At 41.6% G+C, this 18316-nt stretch overlaps 1 protein-coding gene across 1 annotated transcript in view; it reads right to left on the bottom strand.

The window, feature by feature from the left end:
• LOC136587427 (ATP-binding cassette sub-family A member 9-like) overlaps window positions 1-18316 on the bottom strand; it is a 103257-nt gene that overhangs the window by 58885 nt on the left and 26056 nt on the right. Inside the window, exons 8-12 of the mRNA XM_066585996.1 lie at window positions 17904-17962; window positions 16666-16776; window positions 13393-13568; window positions 13132-13251; window positions 1792-1930 (exon numbers count right to left, since the gene is read on the bottom strand). Coding sequence (XP_066442093.1) covers window positions 1792-1930; window positions 13132-13251; window positions 13393-13568; window positions 16666-16776; window positions 17904-17962 — 605 coding nt within the window. The remainder of the gene's footprint in view (window positions 1-1791; window positions 1931-13131; window positions 13252-13392; window positions 13569-16665; window positions 16777-17903; window positions 17963-18316) is intronic.

Raw genomic sequence — 18316 nt, 5'->3', positions numbered from 1 at the left:
AATTATGACATTTAGAATGTCCTGGCAGTACACACATAGGGCAGTATAATATATCCCCCCCGCCTGGCAGCAAACACATAGGGCAGTATATAATCTATCCCCCCCCCCAGCACACACATAGGGCAGCATATAATTTATCTCCCCCCCCAGCACACACATAGGGCAGCATATAATTTATCTCCCTCCCCCCCGGCACACACATAGGGCAGCATATAATTTATCTCCCTCCCCCCAGTAATAGACAGCCCCCAGCCCTCAGTAATAAGCAGCCCCCCCCTGAAATAAGCAGCCTCCCCCCAGTAATAACCAGCCCGCTCCACAGTAATAACCAGCCCCCCCAGTAATTAGCAGCCCCCCCCCAGTAATAAGCAGCCCCTCCCCCTGTAATAAGTAGCCCCTAGCCCCAGTAATAAGCAGGCCCCCACCCAGTAATAAGTAGCCCCCCCCCCTCAGTAATAGGCAGCCCCCCCTCAGTAATAGGCAGCCCCCCCCTCAGTAATAGGCAGCCCCCCCAGTAATAACCAGCCCACCCCCCAGTAATAACCAGCCCCCTCCAGTAATAACCAGCCCCCCCAGTAATAAGCAGGCACCCCCAGTAGTAAGCAGCCCCCCCAGTAATAAGCAGGTTCACCGCCAGTAATAAGCAGCCCGCCCCAGTAATAAGCAGCCCGCCCCCAGTAGTAAGCAGCCCCCCCAGTAATAAGCAGCCCCCCCAGTAATAGGCAGCCTCCCCCCAGTAATAGGCAGCCTCCCCCCCAGTAATAAGCAGCCCCCTCCCCAGTAACAAGCAGCCCCCCCCCAGTAATTAGCAGCCCCCCCAGTAGTAAGCAGCCCTCCACAGTAATAGGCAGCCACCACCCCTCAGAAATAAACAGCCCCCCTAGTAATACGCACCCCCCCCCAAACCCATATACTTACCTCCTCCCTGCTGTCAGCATCACTCTCTCTCTGCTTGCCCTGATGTCAGTGTGCAGCCCGGCACGCTTCCTCCCCGAGTCCTCTCTTGCGGAACTAATGAGCAGGGGACTCGGGGAGCAGGATCCTGGCTGCACACTGACGTCAGTGTGCGCCGGAATTAGCGCGATTACCAGCGGGGAGCTGCGGCGCCCCCGCTGGTAATCGCTTCAGTGGTGAGCGGCGTCGGCACGCCGCAGGCCACATAACACGAGGCAGTGGGCCGGATTCGGCCCGCGAGCCTTGTGTTTACAACAAAAGACACCTAACGGCCCAGCCCCGGTCTGCGGACCGGTGGTTGGGGACCCCTGGCATAGAGCAGAAGAGGGAGACACAGGGTCTCTCCTACAGATGGCACCTTCTGTATGCAAGGATGACATACAGACAGGTAAGACAGGACAGTGTGCTGTGTGTGTTTTGTAGTCCCTGCTGGGACACTACAGAATCTCTGGTAAACTGTTACCAAAAATTACTGTTACTCAAAATCAGGAGCCAAAGAGATGTGGATGGAACATAGTCAGGTGTACATGGAGCTGTCACTTTAATAATCCAGCTTGTGAAGGGAACAAGTCTAATAGAGATATGGTAGGGCCACTAAAAGTGACCATAACCATGCCCTACTCATAAAGTCGGTAGTAGTCCTGGGCATGGAATTAATACCAGTTTTATAAATTAGGAAAGGTAGGAAGGCAAATGTGAACTAGAGCTATTAGGATCAGTGACACGGGCCTGGGATGCAGACAGGATTGTTACTGTGGATATCAGGAGTCACTGGTTCATAGTCCACTTTTTATATCAAGTCATGTAATAACTGTGTCTTCTAGAATTATCACTCACCAGCCAAGATGTCTGCCTCATCCATGAACTGGGTGCTGAGTAGTGTGGCCCGATCTACCTTCCTCTCTTTCAGCATGGCCCAAACATGGTGCCTAGAACATGGGTCAAGACCAGCAGTTGGTTCATCAAGTAGCAGAACCTAGAGGATAGACAGATAGACATCAAACCAAGAGGACTGTACATTATCGTTTGGAGGTCTTATGTTTCCACCATTACTTATAAAGTCTCTTGGATCCAGTACTTGCTTCCTATATCCCAGATGGAGTGCAATGAGCTGGAGGCCTAACTCAGCAGAGTGGAGCTATCACACTTGTGTCATATTGTAGGGTGGGAAAACCGGTTGTGTCTTCTTTGTCAAGTCATCCACCGCTCTGTCATAGTATTGAATCAAAGAAGGGGTTATATAATGATGGTGGCCTCCAATAACCACAGAAGTGGTCTTCAAGTCTCACCATATGATAATCCAAGGATTCTGGATTACAGAAGGGTAATTGCATAGACACCAGACAAGCATTCAAGCTGGGAACTCTGAGAATAATAACATGGGAAAAGACTATGATGCACAGTTTTACAGAATTAGGGCTTCTACCCACTAGCATTTTTTTTAACACTGCGATATCACTGCATTTTTTCAATGGACTTTCTAATGTTAGAATCGCATCACACAAAAATCGCAACAGTGCAAACTTGCAATTTTAACATTAGAAAGTCCCATTGAAAAAAACGCAGTGATATCGCAGCGTAAAAAGAAACACTAGTGGGTAAAAGCCCTAAGGGCTCCTTCACACGGGCGTATTTGTGTGCATTTTAGAGTACATAGAGAATAGAAACCATTGATTTAAATGGGCTCATTTATATTCCCTTTTTTTGCGCAAAAAATAGAGCATATATGCGTGAAATACTATGTGAAACTGTGAGGAAAAAAACACATGTGGACCTTATTAGGCTAGATAGCCTTTTAAATCAAGACGTGGGTGTGTCCCGCACCCATGTGAACAGGCCATGTGTGCGCAAAAAAAGTACAGTAAAATGCACAAACATGTGCACAATAGCGCGTTGTTCATAGCGCAAATATGTTGCACTGAATTGTGCACAATTGCACATAGGCTTGTGGGAACAAGTCCTCAGTCTTAGGGCTCATTTACACGAGCGTATATCGGCCAGCGTTTTCACGGTCAGACGATATACGCTTCCATCTAAGCGGTACCTCCCCCTCGGCTCTCTGCCTCTCTCCTCCACTCCGGCATTTGCAATGCGAGTGAGTGGAGCTAAGCTCTGCTTTGTCCCGCCCACTCCCATTGCTGGCTATGGGCAAGGGGCGGGAGCTAAGCTCCACCCACACCCTGCCCATTCCCTTTGCAAACCGCTTGGAGTGGAGGAGAGAGGAAGAGAGCTGGTGAGTGGGAGGAAAGGGGGGAACTGCTCAGATGGAAGCGTATATTGGCCGGCCAGGAAAACGTTGTCCTAAATACTCTGGTGTAAATAAGCCCTTACAGATTAATCTATTAGAGCTTGTTTCCATGAGTATATGCGCAATTGTGGACGCTTCCGCACAATGTATTTGCGCTATGAATTAGGTGCTTTTGCAAGCATGTTTGTGCATTTTACTGTACAGGGCCTGTTTACATGGGCGCAGGACACCCTACCATGCCCTGATTTAAAAGACTACGTAGCCTAATGAGGTCCAGATGTGTTCTTTTCACTGTGGTTTTGCACATTATTTCGCAAATACTGTTGCATATTGTGTGCGCGTTTGCACATCATCCATAGACTCCGATGGGTCCCCTTGGTGTGCAAATGCATACAAAATAGAGCATGTTTATTTTTTTGTTGTTTTTTAACGTGCGAGGGAAATGTACATGCAAAAAAAGGGAATCTGAATGAACCAATTGAAATAATTGGGTTCTATTCTCAGCGTTTTGCGTTTTGTTCTATTAGCGGCCGCGGCTGTGTCCCGCTCCGCTTGCATATTCTACAGCAGCTACTTAGCTACTATAAAGTATACAAAGATGATCACTCAAAACTGTCACTCAAACTACCGTTTGAGCGACTTTTCAGCGATCATCTATCAGTGTATATGGGGCTTAAGTGACCTTGTTGGATGTGCTGAGCTGTTCATTTACGTATTACATTGCTATTGGTAAACAGAGCCAAAGAATGCTACATCTGTAGTGGCCCCTCCATAAGTATGCTTGTGTTTGTCTTGTGCAATTGTATTGTCACTGTCTTCTATGTTGTATGAATTTGATGTGTATTGCACTTCTGCAGCACTGAATGGCTTAATGTCTGGGTTATGTCTGGGAAATGTGTCATGTTGTGTGTCACGTGATCACGTTTTGTATATATGTGCTGCAAGGTGTATGCAAGAAAGTAGTTGATGGTCTATGCAAGAGAGTCGTGGAGAGAACTTTTGCTTAGTAGGAAAAACTGTGCCTCATCTTGTGAGGAGCCCCTGGATGGAAGAGGCTGACCGATGGCCTGATGTGTGCCCTGGGCCCAATCCACCCAGGCCTCCTTGCTGTTAATATGGAGGACTGAGAAAGAGAAAGTGAGAGAAACTGTCACGCAGCGCTGAGTGTTACTTCCAAATGTGAGAGTTGACCGGTAGAGAGTTGGAGAGAGAAAGAGAGTGCCTGGGAACAGAACCCCACAGATAACTGGGACTGTGAACTCTTCTGTCATCCTGTGAATCCTCCTTGTCACACCACTCTTGTGTTGCACCGGTGTCCTGCTGGCGTATGTAAAGTTTGGGACTGTAACATTTTGTTGGAGTAAACAAGCTCTACCGACCGTTCCCAGTTTTGCTCATAAAGTTATCCCTGTGTAAGGACTACTTATTTTCCAACTTCTGGATTCACCGCAGAGGACGGAACGATGGCGTCACGAGTGACAAGGACTTAAGGTAAACCTCAAACTAGGTTTTTCCCTGTGAATCTCCCCCAACGGTAACTTGGACAGGGGAGGAGATGGTAGAGCCCCGTGACAAGGCCTTATCTACCCCGCTATCTCCTTAGCTGTGGGCACATTCCTTGGACGCTGCACATCCACCTCATTATATAGTAATAAGGTGGATGTGCAAGGTGATAGGTGCGGCATCAAGCTCCGGACTCTAGTCAATAATGGAATGAGCTAGGAGGGACACCTTCCCAAAGACAAGTGCTCTAATCACAATTAATCCAAAAGACACATACGCAAAATCCTCCTCGCATTTTTCAAACTGCAAGTATGGAATAGACTCTGGTATGCATATGTGAAGGAGTATATCTATCTCACATGCACAAAGGTTTCCTCACGCCCATCAATATACTGTACAAGTATGGACAGCAAACAGAAACATTTATAGAAGACTAGCTGATATACCCGGCTTCGCCCGAGTTCATTTGGTACTGGTGTTTATCTGGTGTTCACACGGAAAATCTTATGAAGTCGTGGTTATGTTAGAGAAACCAAGGAAAAAAAATATGTTCACCATTTTGCATGGTTCTTTGTGTTACCCAGGAAACACCACGTGGAGGTAACCATGCGACGTTTCCTTTATAAAAAATGACATCAGGAAGTGACAGAATTAGATTAGGTAAGTAAAATGTGGACGCTAATTCTTTTGCGCTTAGAATTGAATATTTGAGTTGCGACCCATTAGCTTTTCCTATTTATGACATAATCAATGCCCGTGCCAAATTTCAAATTTCTATGACATCAGGAAGTGAGAGAATTAGATTACGTATGTAAAATTTGGACGCTAATTCTTTTGCGCTATAATTGAATAATCAAGTTGGGACCCATTAGCTTTTCCTATTTATGACATAATCAATGCTTGTGGCAAATTTCAAGTTTCTATGACATTGGGAAGTGAGAGAATTATATTACGTGCGTAAAATTTGGACGCTAATTCTTTTGCGCTTAGAATTGAACAATCGAGTTAGGACCCATTAGCTTTTCCTATTTATGACATAATTAATGTTTGTTCCAAATTTCATGTTTCTCTGACATCGGGAAGTGAGAGAATTAGATTACATATGTAAAATTTGGACGCTAATTCTTTTGCGCTTAGAATTGAACAATCAAGTTAGGACCCATTAGCTTTTCCTATTTATGACATAAGCAATGTTTGTTCCAAATTTCAAATTTCTGGGACATTGGGAAGTGAGAGAATTAGATTACGTACATAAAATTTGGATGCTAATTCTTTTGCGCTTAGAATTGAATATTCGAGTTGGGACCCCTTAGCTTTTCCTATTTAGGACATAATCAATGCTTGTGGCGAATTTCAAGTTTCTATGACATTGGGAAGTGAGAGAATTTTATTACGTACGTAAAATTTGGATGCTAATTCTTTTGCGCTTAGAATTAAATAATCGAGTTGGGACCCATTAGCTTTTTCTATATATGACATAATCAATGCTTGTGCCAAATTTCATGTTTCTATGACATCGGGAAGTGAGAGAATTAGATTCCGTACGTAAAATTTGGACGCTAATTCTTTTGCGCTTAGAATTAAATAATCGAGTTGGGACCCATTAGCTTTTCCTATTTATGACATAATCAATGCTTGTTCCAAATTTCAAATTTCAATGACATTGGGAAGTGAGAGAATTAGATTACGTACGTAAAATTTGGACGTAATTCTTTTGTACTACAATTGAATAATTGAGTTGGGACCCATTAGCTTTTCCTATTTATGACATAATCAATGCTTGTGCCAAAGTTCAAATTTCTATGACATTGGGAAGTGAGAGAATTATATTACGTACGTAAAACTTGGATGCTAATTCTTTTGCGCTTAGAATTGAACAATCGAGTTAGGACCCATTAGCTTTTCCTATTTATAACATAATTAATGTTTGTTCCAAATTTCATGTTTCTCTGACATCGGGAAGTGAGAAAATTAGATTACGTATGTAAAATTTGGACGCTAATTCTTTTGCGCTTAGAATTGAACAATCAAGTTAGGACCCATTAGCTTTTCCTATTTGTGACATAATCAATGTTTGTTCCAAATTTCAAATTTCTGGGGCATTGGGAAGTGAGAGAATTAGATTACGTACATAAAATTTGGACGCTAATTCTTTTGCGCTTAGAATTGAATATTCGAGTTGGGACCCATTAGCTTTCCCTATTTATGACATAATCAATGCTTGTTCCAAATTTCAAATTTCTATGACATTGGGAAGTGAGAGAATTAGATTACGTACGTAAAATTTGGACGTAATTCTTTTGTAAAACAATTGAATAATTGAGTTGGGACCCATTAGCTTTTCCTATTTATGACATAATCAATGCTTGTAGCAAATTTCAAATTTCTGGGACATTGGGAAGTAAGAGAATTATATTTCATACGTAAAATTTGGACGCTAATTCTTTTGTGCTTAGAATTAAATAATCGAGTTGGGACCCATTAGCTTTTCCTATATATGACATAATCAATGCTTGTGCCAAATTTCAAATTTCTATGACATTGGGAAGTGAGAGAATTATATTACGTATGTAAAATTTGGATGCTAATTCTTTTGCGCTTAGAATTGAATATTCGAGTTGGGACCCATTAGCTTTTCCTATTTATGACATAATCAATGCTTGTGGCGAATTTCAAGTTTCTATGACATTGGGAAGTGAGAGAATTATATTACGTACGTAAGATTTGGACGCTAATTCTTTTGCGCTTAGAATTAAATAATCGAGTTGGGACCCATTAGCTTTTCCTATTTGTGACATAATCAATGTTTGTTCCAAATTTCATGTTTCTATGACATCGGGAAGTGAGAGAATTAGATTCCGTACGTAAAATTTGGACGCTAATTCTTTTGCGCTTAGAATTAAATAATCGAGTTGGGACCCATTAGCTTTTCCTATTTATGACATAATCAATGCTTGTTCCAAATTTCAAATTTCAATGACATTGGGAAGTGAGAGAATTAGATTACGTACGTAAAATTTGGACGTAATTCTTTTGTACTACAATTGAATAATTGAGTTGGGACCCATTAGCTTTTCCTATTTATGACATAATCAATGCTTGTGCCAAAGTTCAAATTTCTATGACATTGGGAAGTGAGAGAATTAGATTACGTACGTAAAATTTGGATGTAATTCTTTTGTACTACAATTGAATAATTGAGTTAGGACCCATTAGCTTTTCCTATTTATGACATAATCAATGCTTGTGGCAAATTTCAAATTTCTGGGACATTGGGAAGTAAGAGAATTATATTACATACGTAAAATTTGGACGCTAATTCTTTTGCGCTTAGAATTAAATAATCGAGTTGGGACCCATTAGCTTTTCCTATATATGACATAATCAATGCTTGTGCCAAATTTCAAATTTCTATGACATTGGGAAGTGAGAGAATTATATTACGTACGTAAAATTTGGACGCTAATTCTTTTGCGCTTAGAATTGAATATTCGAGTTGGGACCCATTAGCTTTTCCTATTTATGACATAATCAATGCTTGTGGCGAATTTCAAGTTTCTATGACATTGGGAAGTGAGAGAATTATATTACGTACGTAAGATTTGGACGCTAATTCTTTTGCACTTAGAATTAAATAATCGAGTTGGGACCCATTAGCTTTTCCTATTTATGACATAATCAATGCTTGTGGCAAATTTCAAATTTCTGGGACATTGGGAAGTAAGAGAATTATATTACATACGTAAAATTTGGACGCTAATTCTTTTGTGCTTAGAATTAAATAATCGAGTTGGGACCCATTAGCTTTTCCTATATATGACATAATCAATGCGTGTGCCAAATTTCATGTTTCTATGACATCGGGAAGTGAGAGATTTAGATTCCGTACGTAAAATTTGGACGCTAATTCTTTTGTGCTTAGAATTATATAATCGAGTTGGGACCCATTAGCTTTTCCTATTTATGACATAATCAATGCTTGTTCCAAATTTCAAATTTCTGGGACTTTGGGAAGTGAGAGAATTAGATTACGTACATAAAATTTGGACGCTAATTCTTTTGCGCTTAGAATTAAATAATCGAGTTGGGACCCATTAGCTTTTCCTATTCATGACATAATCAATGCTTGTTCCAAATTTCAAATTTCTATGACATTGGGAAGTGAGAGAATTAGATTACGTAAGCAAAATTTGGACACTAATTCTTTTGCGCTAGAATTGAATAATCAAGTTGGGACCCATTAAGTTTTTCTATTTATGACATAATCAATGCTCGTGCCAAATTTCAAGTTTCTATGACATTGGGAAGTAAGAGAATTAAATTACTTACATAAAGTTTGGTTGCTAATTCTTTTGCGCTTAGAATTGAATAATCGAGTTGGGACCCATTAGCTTTTCCTATTTATGACATAATCAATGCTCGTGCCAAATTTCAAGTTTCTATGACATTGGGAAGTGAAGTGAGAGAATTAGATTACGTACGTAAAATTTGGATGCTAATTCTTTGGCGCTTAGAATTGAACAATCGAGTTAGGACCCATTAGCTTTTCCTATTTATGACATAATCAATGTTTGTTCCAAATTTCAAGTTTCTATGACATTGGGAAGTGAGAGAATTAAATTACTTACATAAAATTTGGTTGCTAATTCTTTTGCGCTTAGAATTGAATAATCGAGTTGGCACCCATTATCTTTTCCTATTTATGACATAATCAATGCTTGTGGCAAATTTCATGTTTCCACGACATTGGGAAGTGAGAGAATTATATTACATACGTAAAATTTGGACGCTAATTCTTTTGTGCCTCGAATTAAAAAAATCGAGTTGGGACCCATTAGCTTTTCCTATTTATGACATAATCAATGCTCGTGCCAAATTTCAAGTTTCTACGACATTGGGAATTGAGAGAATTAGATTACGTACGTAAAATTTGGACGCTAATTCTTTTGCGCTTAGAACTGAACAATCGAGTTAGGACCCATTAGCTTTTCCTATTTATGACATAATCAATGCTTGTTCCAAATGTCAAATTTCTGTGACATTGGGAAGTGAGAGAATTAGATTACGTACATAAAATTTGGACGCTAATTCTTTTGCGCTTAGAATTGAATAATTGAGTTGGGACCCATTAACTTTTCCTATTTATGACATAATGAATGCTTGTGCCAAATTTCATGTTTCTACGACATCGGGAAGTGAGAGAATTAGTGGCAATGATGGAAATCGAACGATCTACGTGGGGGGGGGGGGCATAACTGTCGACGACGCTCGCACGCACACCATTTATCATAGGATAGATGTACTATGCCAGTAATCTTCCCAGGAGTGTACTCAACAACTTCGCAAAGTTTCATGGCGATCGGATGAATGGTGTAGTAGCGCATAAAGGACAAACAGGCAGACAGACAGACACACACACAGACAGACACACATACATTCAATTTTATATATATAGATATTAAAAATCTATATAATATAATAAAAACACAAAATACATGCACAGACACGCAAGACAAAACAAGGCAGATAATCTCTCATCCAATATAATAAAGCCTACAGGCTTTTTCTTGCAGCACACTTTGACCCCTATGCGTGACCTTTGGTGGATGACTTTGGTGTCATTAGATTTGTGACATTCTCACCACTGCCGTAAAATTATAACATTTGAGTTTGATACATTGAGTGATAATAAAAACACAAAATACATGCACAGACACGCAAGACAAAACAAGGCAGATAATCTCTCATCCAATATAATAAAGCCTACAGGCTTTTTCTTGCAGCACACTTTGACCCCTATGCGTGACCTTTGGTGGATGACTTTGGTGTCATTAGATTTGTGACATTCTCACCACTGCCGTAAAATTATAACATTTGAGTTTGATACATTGAGTGACCTGTCAGGTTAAAGGTCCTATGTTAAGTCTAGCGGCACGGTTGCGCTTCAGCCAACAGTGCCGCTAGGGGGAGTCAAGCGTTGCTGAGCGACGTTCATATCAAGTGCTTACCAGTTTGACTGTCGCCATGTCCCCACAACGTGGAAGACCGAGCCGTGGACGGTGAACGGTTCAAGCCGAATCCTCGGCTTGACTGTTCTTAAAACATTTACAACCATCCTTCCAAACATTTTATGTCCGCGTAGCAAACATCGGGTCAATCTAGTATATATATATATATATATATATATATATATATATATATATATATATATATAGTACAATCTAATAAATACAATCTGATAGATACCAGAATTTAAACCACCCAAAAGTGCTTCAATCTCAAATATTCATATATCATCATACATACTAAAGTGCCAGTGCTCAAACAATAATCATTATTTTTTCATATAATCATTATTCCCTATCAATACATAAATCTCATAAGCTGCAGGTGCATGTAACATAGTAGACAAAAAGAGGGAAACCCACCGCACCTGACGCACGTAAATTCTTTTCCAAGAATTTCCAACAGCAGGATTCTGAGAGGTTTGTGGTTTAGTCATTGTCAGGACAGCGGGGGTGGACCCACCATGCCAAGAACCAATTTTGCTTGTAGCTGTTTCTGGTATTTACCCTTTAAGACCACCAAGTTCTTCTCTTTGCTGTAGGGATTCCATGCCAGTACCCCAGAAGTTATCTCTGTTTTGTCACAGTTGGCACAAACTGGTCAGGGTAAATGTAGTGCAGTACGGTTGCAGGCAGAGACATGGTCATGAAACAGAGCTGAAGTCAGAACAGGCAGAATTCTTGTATAGCAATACAACAAGCCAAGGGTCGGGACAGGCAGAAGACAGATATAACACGGTGCAGAAATAGGTCAAGGTGAGGAATGGAGTGGAGAAATGGAATGGAGAAGATGGGAAAGCTGAGTAGCACAATTAGAGGTCAGGTGAGACTAGTTACTCAGTTACCCACTAGTGGGGGAGGGCGCTTTAAATAAACAGAAGTTTGTACAGATTGGTCCGGAATGGAAAAGCTGGGTGCTTAGGAAACTAACAATTAGAACATCATCTGCCACAGATGACATGGAGGACACAGTACTGGCTGTGACCAATGGAAGGCAGAGGTAAGGGATGCCATCGACCATGACCAGCCACAATAACAGTAAAAAACCAACAGAAGGAGCAATTATTTAAAATATTTTTGATGTCACTACAATATTTCATGTTCTTTTCATCTGAAACAGATTGATGTAGCTGAATGTTTTATATACTTCTACACTGCTCTTTGTACATAGGTAACCTTATTTTAAATGTATTTTATGCACCATAGTAGAGATTCTACCATTGGGTACATCATTAGTCAGTCCGATCATTGGTGCCAAATTAAATTTTAAAAAAAATGTGGTTTTAGCTTTTAAATATATCTTTACTCTCCTCTGCTCTTCAAGGAAGGGGCCATGGAGGCCAGAAACACGTTGTATATAAAGAGTCAATGAAGTCACCATTGTTCTTTACCAACCAAACTGCACGAATACAAAATGCCCCTAATATTGTGCGCCTCTGACAGTGCTATTTATTCCCCATCTTGTTTGGCATCAGATATGCCACAGATATGATCCAGTGCTGACATGTGGGCACATAGGAGCCACAATCTGTTATTGGTTAATGCCCTCCATAAGTGGTGATGTCCTAACAGACCTGAGGGATAACAGAGATGAGGGGTGTGGTTGGTTCCACATTGGGGTTGTGTCTAATGATACTATATACTAAGTGGACAATCACCTTGGGTTTTTGCTCTTTTAGTTTTATTCTGTTAATAGTTTAATATCATCAATAAAAGTTATGTTTTAATTAAATGGATGCAGCATAATTGGGTTGTTTGAAATAAATTAATAAAATCCTAATGAATACAACATCAAAATACTAACAACAAACTGTCCGTCTGTAAGTGAGTTACATGTTCCGCCCCTGGTCACATGACGGTGACATCATCACAGGTCCTTCATTCCTGTGCCGATTACGGGCTGACTACATCCCCTATAAACCACCACAGCCTAAGTTGCTATGGAAAACTAACAACCACCTAGCCGGACAGCAGCCGCAGTCCTGCTTACAGGACCTGTTATGATGTCACCGTCATGTGATTAGTCACCTGTGTAGGAAGAGTCTGGGGTCGCATGACCAGGGGGTGATCAGTGTGTGCAGGACTCTGCTGTGCTGCTTGTAATCCCTGTTGTATGGAATGAAGAATGTATGTAGCAGAGCAGTATGTGATGTACATGTAGCAGAGTTGTGTGTGTGTGTGTGTGAGTGACGTGCATATAGCAGAACTGTATCTGATGTACATGTATTAGAGCTGTCTGTGTGTGTGTGTGATGTGTACCAGAGCTGTGTATGTGTGACATGCATGTAGCAGAGCTGTGCAGTGCATTGCACCACCAGAAACACTGGTACTATAACTTCCTAATAATTACTAGTCTTTTACCTGGGGGTCTCCAAGGATTGCGATTCCAAGACTCAGCTTCCTCTTCTGTCCTCCGCTCAGTTTGGATGCCTCAACATTCTCAACATCTGTCAACTGCAGATCAGAAATTACCTTCTGGACCTGGAATATGAACCAGATAATGACTGGTTGCCTTAGAAGGTGCGAACACAAAACAATTCTTCATCTACATCATCTAATATTCATATAAAAAACTGGAAGCCTATTGACATGTGACAGGGTTTTCCAAAGCGCATTTCTTACCTCCTGATCCACCGAGCCAGAAGGGGTCCCTTTAATTATAGCAAACACCTTCAAGTTTTCTTTCACAGTCAAAGGATCAAATTTGACATCAAACTGTGGACAGAATCCGATCTTCTTGTGTATCTTCTCCAGGTGACTCATGTTCGAGAGGTCGTAGTTATAGATAAAGGCTGACCCTAGGAAAATTAATGGGTAGCAAATGTGAATGAAGCAAGAAAAAAAATCATACAAGCCCTACCTCAAGATTTTATGCCCCACAAGCCACCATTTTACCAGTTATTATCTCACCAGTCAATATCTCAGTCAATATTTCCCTAGTCATTATCCCACAATATTTCACCACTCACTATCTCACAGTCATCATATTGTAAGATCGGGGCTAAGTGGTAATTTCTCATCTCTATTCAGTGTATATAGCAGCCGTTCAGTATTGAACGGCTACTATGTTAGGTAAATGCAGAGGGGCGGGGGAGTGAGAGGAGAGAAATCTCTTGCAGCCTCCCCGCCCCCTGCTAGCTGCTCTGTGAGCGAGCCAGCGATACTAGCTCCTGTGCAGCAGCACACGAGCGAGGACACACAGGGATGAGTCAATCATCATTAACCAGTCTGCGACATTTTATTATGTTCAGCTTATTTCTACACATCATTTTTTGTCATTGAATTCCTTTCTATCTATTGAATCCTGTGTGAATGTCTGTATCATCACCATCACTGTGATTCTCTATTGTTATCATCTAGCTTGTTCAGACACTTTTTGAGAGGGGGAAGTAGTTACATTGTTTTGCCTTGCAGAGGGCTTTACTAACTCACCCATTCTTACCCAAAGACATCCTGGGTGGGAAGGAGTGCTTATGAAATACGTAAATTTACTTCATATGGATAGTGTGGGCTCAGGAGCTGAGCCCACGCCATCTGCAGCAGGAGCTGGCTGTGACATCAATCTCTGCTTTTAACCTCTTACTTGCCGCTATAAAATCAGAGAGCCCATGGTTTCCATTGCAAAGGGAGGCCTAATAGTGGTCTTCCAGTTTTCCATGACTTGCAGTGTAAATCAATAGCGATAATACACTGCAGTACATACATTGAACTACTGGACTACTTTTCCCAGCAGCCCTTCGTTCAGTGAGATAATCCAACCTGGAAAGAGTGATAGGAGTATGAACTGATTGGCTGAACAGGAATCTGGGGGTGTAAGCTAAGCAAAAAAGGGAAGGGAGAGCGTCAGCTAGCTGTTGGTGCAGAACTGAGAGATCACACGTGCGTCCTGCGCGGAGTGCAACATTTTCTGCAGAAACACCTGCAGCGTCCCAGAGGAAGACCCGGACACCTGACATACGTGGGGAGCTGAGAGGGTAGAGTGCTGACTCACAATGGTGGCACTTATCATGCTCCTTCCCAGAGGGACACACGCAGCTAAGGCCGGAGTAGCACTGCAGTCCACCTCGGACACCCCAAGGATAGGGAATGCCCAACAAACTGGATAACAGGGGGGTATTTGTCACGCATGACGCCACCGTCCCCACCGGTATGATCCCCGGCAAATAAACATAGCCACATACAGTCTTTGCAGTACCACAGGTCTCTGGGAATGGTCAGAACCCAGTAAATAACTTTACTTAGAGAGTAATCACAACAGTCCAAGACAGTTTAATGACAGACTTCTCAGTGCAAGTAAATGAATAAACTTTAGAGATTCTTGACTCATAGTACCTCCACCCGGCGTTAGTGATGCGTGGGTGTGAGAGACAAACAGGGTGTACCTCTACGAGAAGGCTAGGAGAAAAAAAATCTGAGGGGACTCTTTTTAGTCTGTGCCAGAGAGCCTGGAAGCAATGAAAGCTGTGCTAACTCTGGGGAAAAGGTTAAGGATGAATGGTAAGCTGCGTTGAATAGTTTGTTTATGTCATTCCACAGGCGCCTTATTAGGGAACAAGACCACCAAATATGTATAAAGGAGCCTGTACCTGAGGTGCACCTCCAACAGGAGTTTGGTCTGAGGAGACATTTTGGCTAGTCTCATTGGTGTCCTACAACATTGAGTTAACAGCTTATAATTGAGTTCCTAGACCTAGAACCTTTGTGTGTCAGAGTGAAAATTTTGATTGTTCCCAGCAAGAGAAACCACATACTCTTCTAGATATGATACTTTTTAATGGCTGACTAATTTACATGATGTTATAGTGAGCTTGCAAACCTCTCGGGTTCTTCTTCAGGCTGAAATGGAATAGATTCCAAGAGGCATGAATATTTATACAGATTTATGACATACATACTTATGACAAGGCACAGAAACGGATTTGATTGGTTTGCACTTTAAAGGAATACTGCAACAGAGCCATAAACATTTTTAACTAGGCACTGTTAAGGAAGTGAAAGTTTTATGGTCCCTAAATTACTGTTGGGAGGTCGACAGGCCAGGAATACTGCAACTGGTGCACAAACATTCATAATTAGACACTGATGAAAGAGTGAAAGTTTATGGTCCCTTAATTACTGTTGGAGGGGAGGGGGTTTCATGAGGTCCGCAGTCTTGTCTGTGCTATAGATGTCTTATACCTCTCATTCACCCATAAATCCTCGTGAATAATTTAGCCCTCTATTTTGGCTCATTGTTCTTCTGTAAAAGTTTTGCCTAGTGCTTTTTCCCAACCTCACTTAAATGCCAATGAGTCTTTCTGTGTCTCCTCTGCCAACATGATATGGTATACCTGAGAGATCTCTTTTGCAGGTGGTATGGGTGACATACAAAGTTATTCGATCTGGGATAGAGGGGCCACAAGTTGTGCTACAAGACTCAAATATTGTAAATATGTACATAACAGCAGGAACTGAAACCACGCCCCCAGGCGGACCCCCGTCACCCATCAGTTCTCGCAAGGACCTCACATCCACCCATGAGACCATATCACGCACTCGGGGAAAGTATGTTTCCAGATAGATGATGTTACCTCTATATGAGACTGTAATCAATTCCCAGTATGCCCTCTTAATAAATTGTTTGCTATTAATAATAATTTTTTTTACCTTTAAGAGACTTTGCAATTGCCAACTTTGTACCTGCTGTGCTTGTAAATATTAAGCCTTGCACCTCCTGTGGAGTATTTTTTATTTATTTCCTGCCTTATTGTCTCTTCCCTGAACTATCCTTGAATGGGGCTCCCCAATAAGAGTCAAGCGCCACAAGCAGAACTGACCCTCTTACAAGTTGACTGTAATCTCTATCTGATGACATCTTATATCCCCAAGGGGTCATCCTTATAGCTAATGTCTTACCAGATGTCGCACTGCACATTCCACTTAAGATATTCATCAATGTCGTCTTTCCTGCCCCGCTGTGCCCCAGCAAAGCAGTGATCTGTCCCTCGTAGATGTCGAAATCAAGGCCTAGGAGAAAGTAAGAAAAGACCCAGATGTAAGACTCCAGTATGAAGAACTGGAGGCCTCTTGTTGCCCTCTCCCTTATGATGTGTCTAACATGGCCAGCTAAAGTAATCCTAAACCCCACAGCATAATTGTGATGGTTTCCATTTGGTTTCCCCAATGGGATTAAAATTTTTTTGTACAGGTGCAGACAACCTAAATCACGTCTCAATTTTCAAGGAGGACGTATATATGTATCTGTCAGTCAATAGTAAAAAACTGGGAAAAGGCGCAACCGTCTTAGAAAAGCACAAGACATCAGGGGATTAGCTGAAATTCTATGTTTAATTGAAACGAGCATAAGTAGACTTTGCATTGGGGCTATGGCACCCCTTCATTGAAACCACCATAATTGGACAAGTTTCGGGGCTATAGAACCCCTTCAGCCTCCACTCGACTTGTGTTTTTTTTTCTGTGTCTAGTCCTTCAAGAAAAAGGACAGCATACGGACCCATATTATTTTAAGGTGCAACATACACTACCAAATTTTTTGCACAGACACGGAATGCGTGAAACACCTCATCGCAGGCTTTATTTTGATTTATTTTCTGGACGTGACTCACCCATTTAAATCAATGGGAAGAGTAAAAAATGGAAAGCACATGGATGCCATCCACGTACAGTCCGTATGCTGTCCATTTTTTTTAAAAATGCCGAAAAAGGAAGTGGGCTTGTATCAGTTTTTTTTGTGAAAAATGCATAGCATACACAGGAATTAAAACGGACACACAGACCAAATGTGGACTGAATACGGAGGCCACACGAGCCTCACACATGTGAAAAAACTGCCATTTTTTGTGGACATAACACAGACATTTTTTTTACGCAAGTGTGCAGCTAGCCTTAGTCTCAGCGCTGGGCTTCTCCCTCTGTCTCTCCTCCAGCTGCACTCTCAGGCTTTCACTTACTCTCCAGAGTTTGCTACCATGCAAATCAACTTCTCAGGGGTTCTTACCCCGGATTCTCATAAGGCCCTGGCTTTTCCATTATATCAGAGGAGGTGGGTACTTGGCTCCTTTACATCTCGGAGCTGTGTGGTCATTGTACACTATATGAGTGATGGCTCACAGTGCATTCTGGGCATAGCTCACCTCTCAGCGCCTCAACCGCCTGGTCTTCGCCTTTATACGTTTTCCTGACATTATGGATTCTGGAAGAAAAGGGAAGAACTTGAATTACTGAGAAATTATAATTTCCTCTCATTATATACCCTGAAGACTGGCAGGCAACTTTGGATTTTTCTCTATGTTGACTGGTGAAGTTCTGACTGAGTATGATACAAGGATGAAGTTAGCAGCATTGACTGCGGGGTCTTACACTCTCACAGTTTGGACAATCTTGGGTCGATGTCCAGTTTCTGTGTTTCAGTTTATTTTCTTTCCCGTCCAGACATTCAACATATCCAGGCTGCTGGATGTGAATCTTCATCATGAAAAATATGAGCTGATACCAGGAGAGGTTGTATCTGCGATAGAACATTTTACATCTGCTATTGCATTGGTGA

Source organism: Eleutherodactylus coqui, chromosome 13 (assembly GCF_035609145.1).
Source record: "Eleutherodactylus coqui strain aEleCoq1 chromosome 13, aEleCoq1.hap1, whole genome shotgun sequence".
Taxonomy (NCBI): domain Eukaryota; kingdom Metazoa; phylum Chordata; class Amphibia; order Anura; family Eleutherodactylidae; genus Eleutherodactylus; species Eleutherodactylus coqui.
This window is presented reverse-complemented; position numbering and strand designations above follow the sequence as displayed.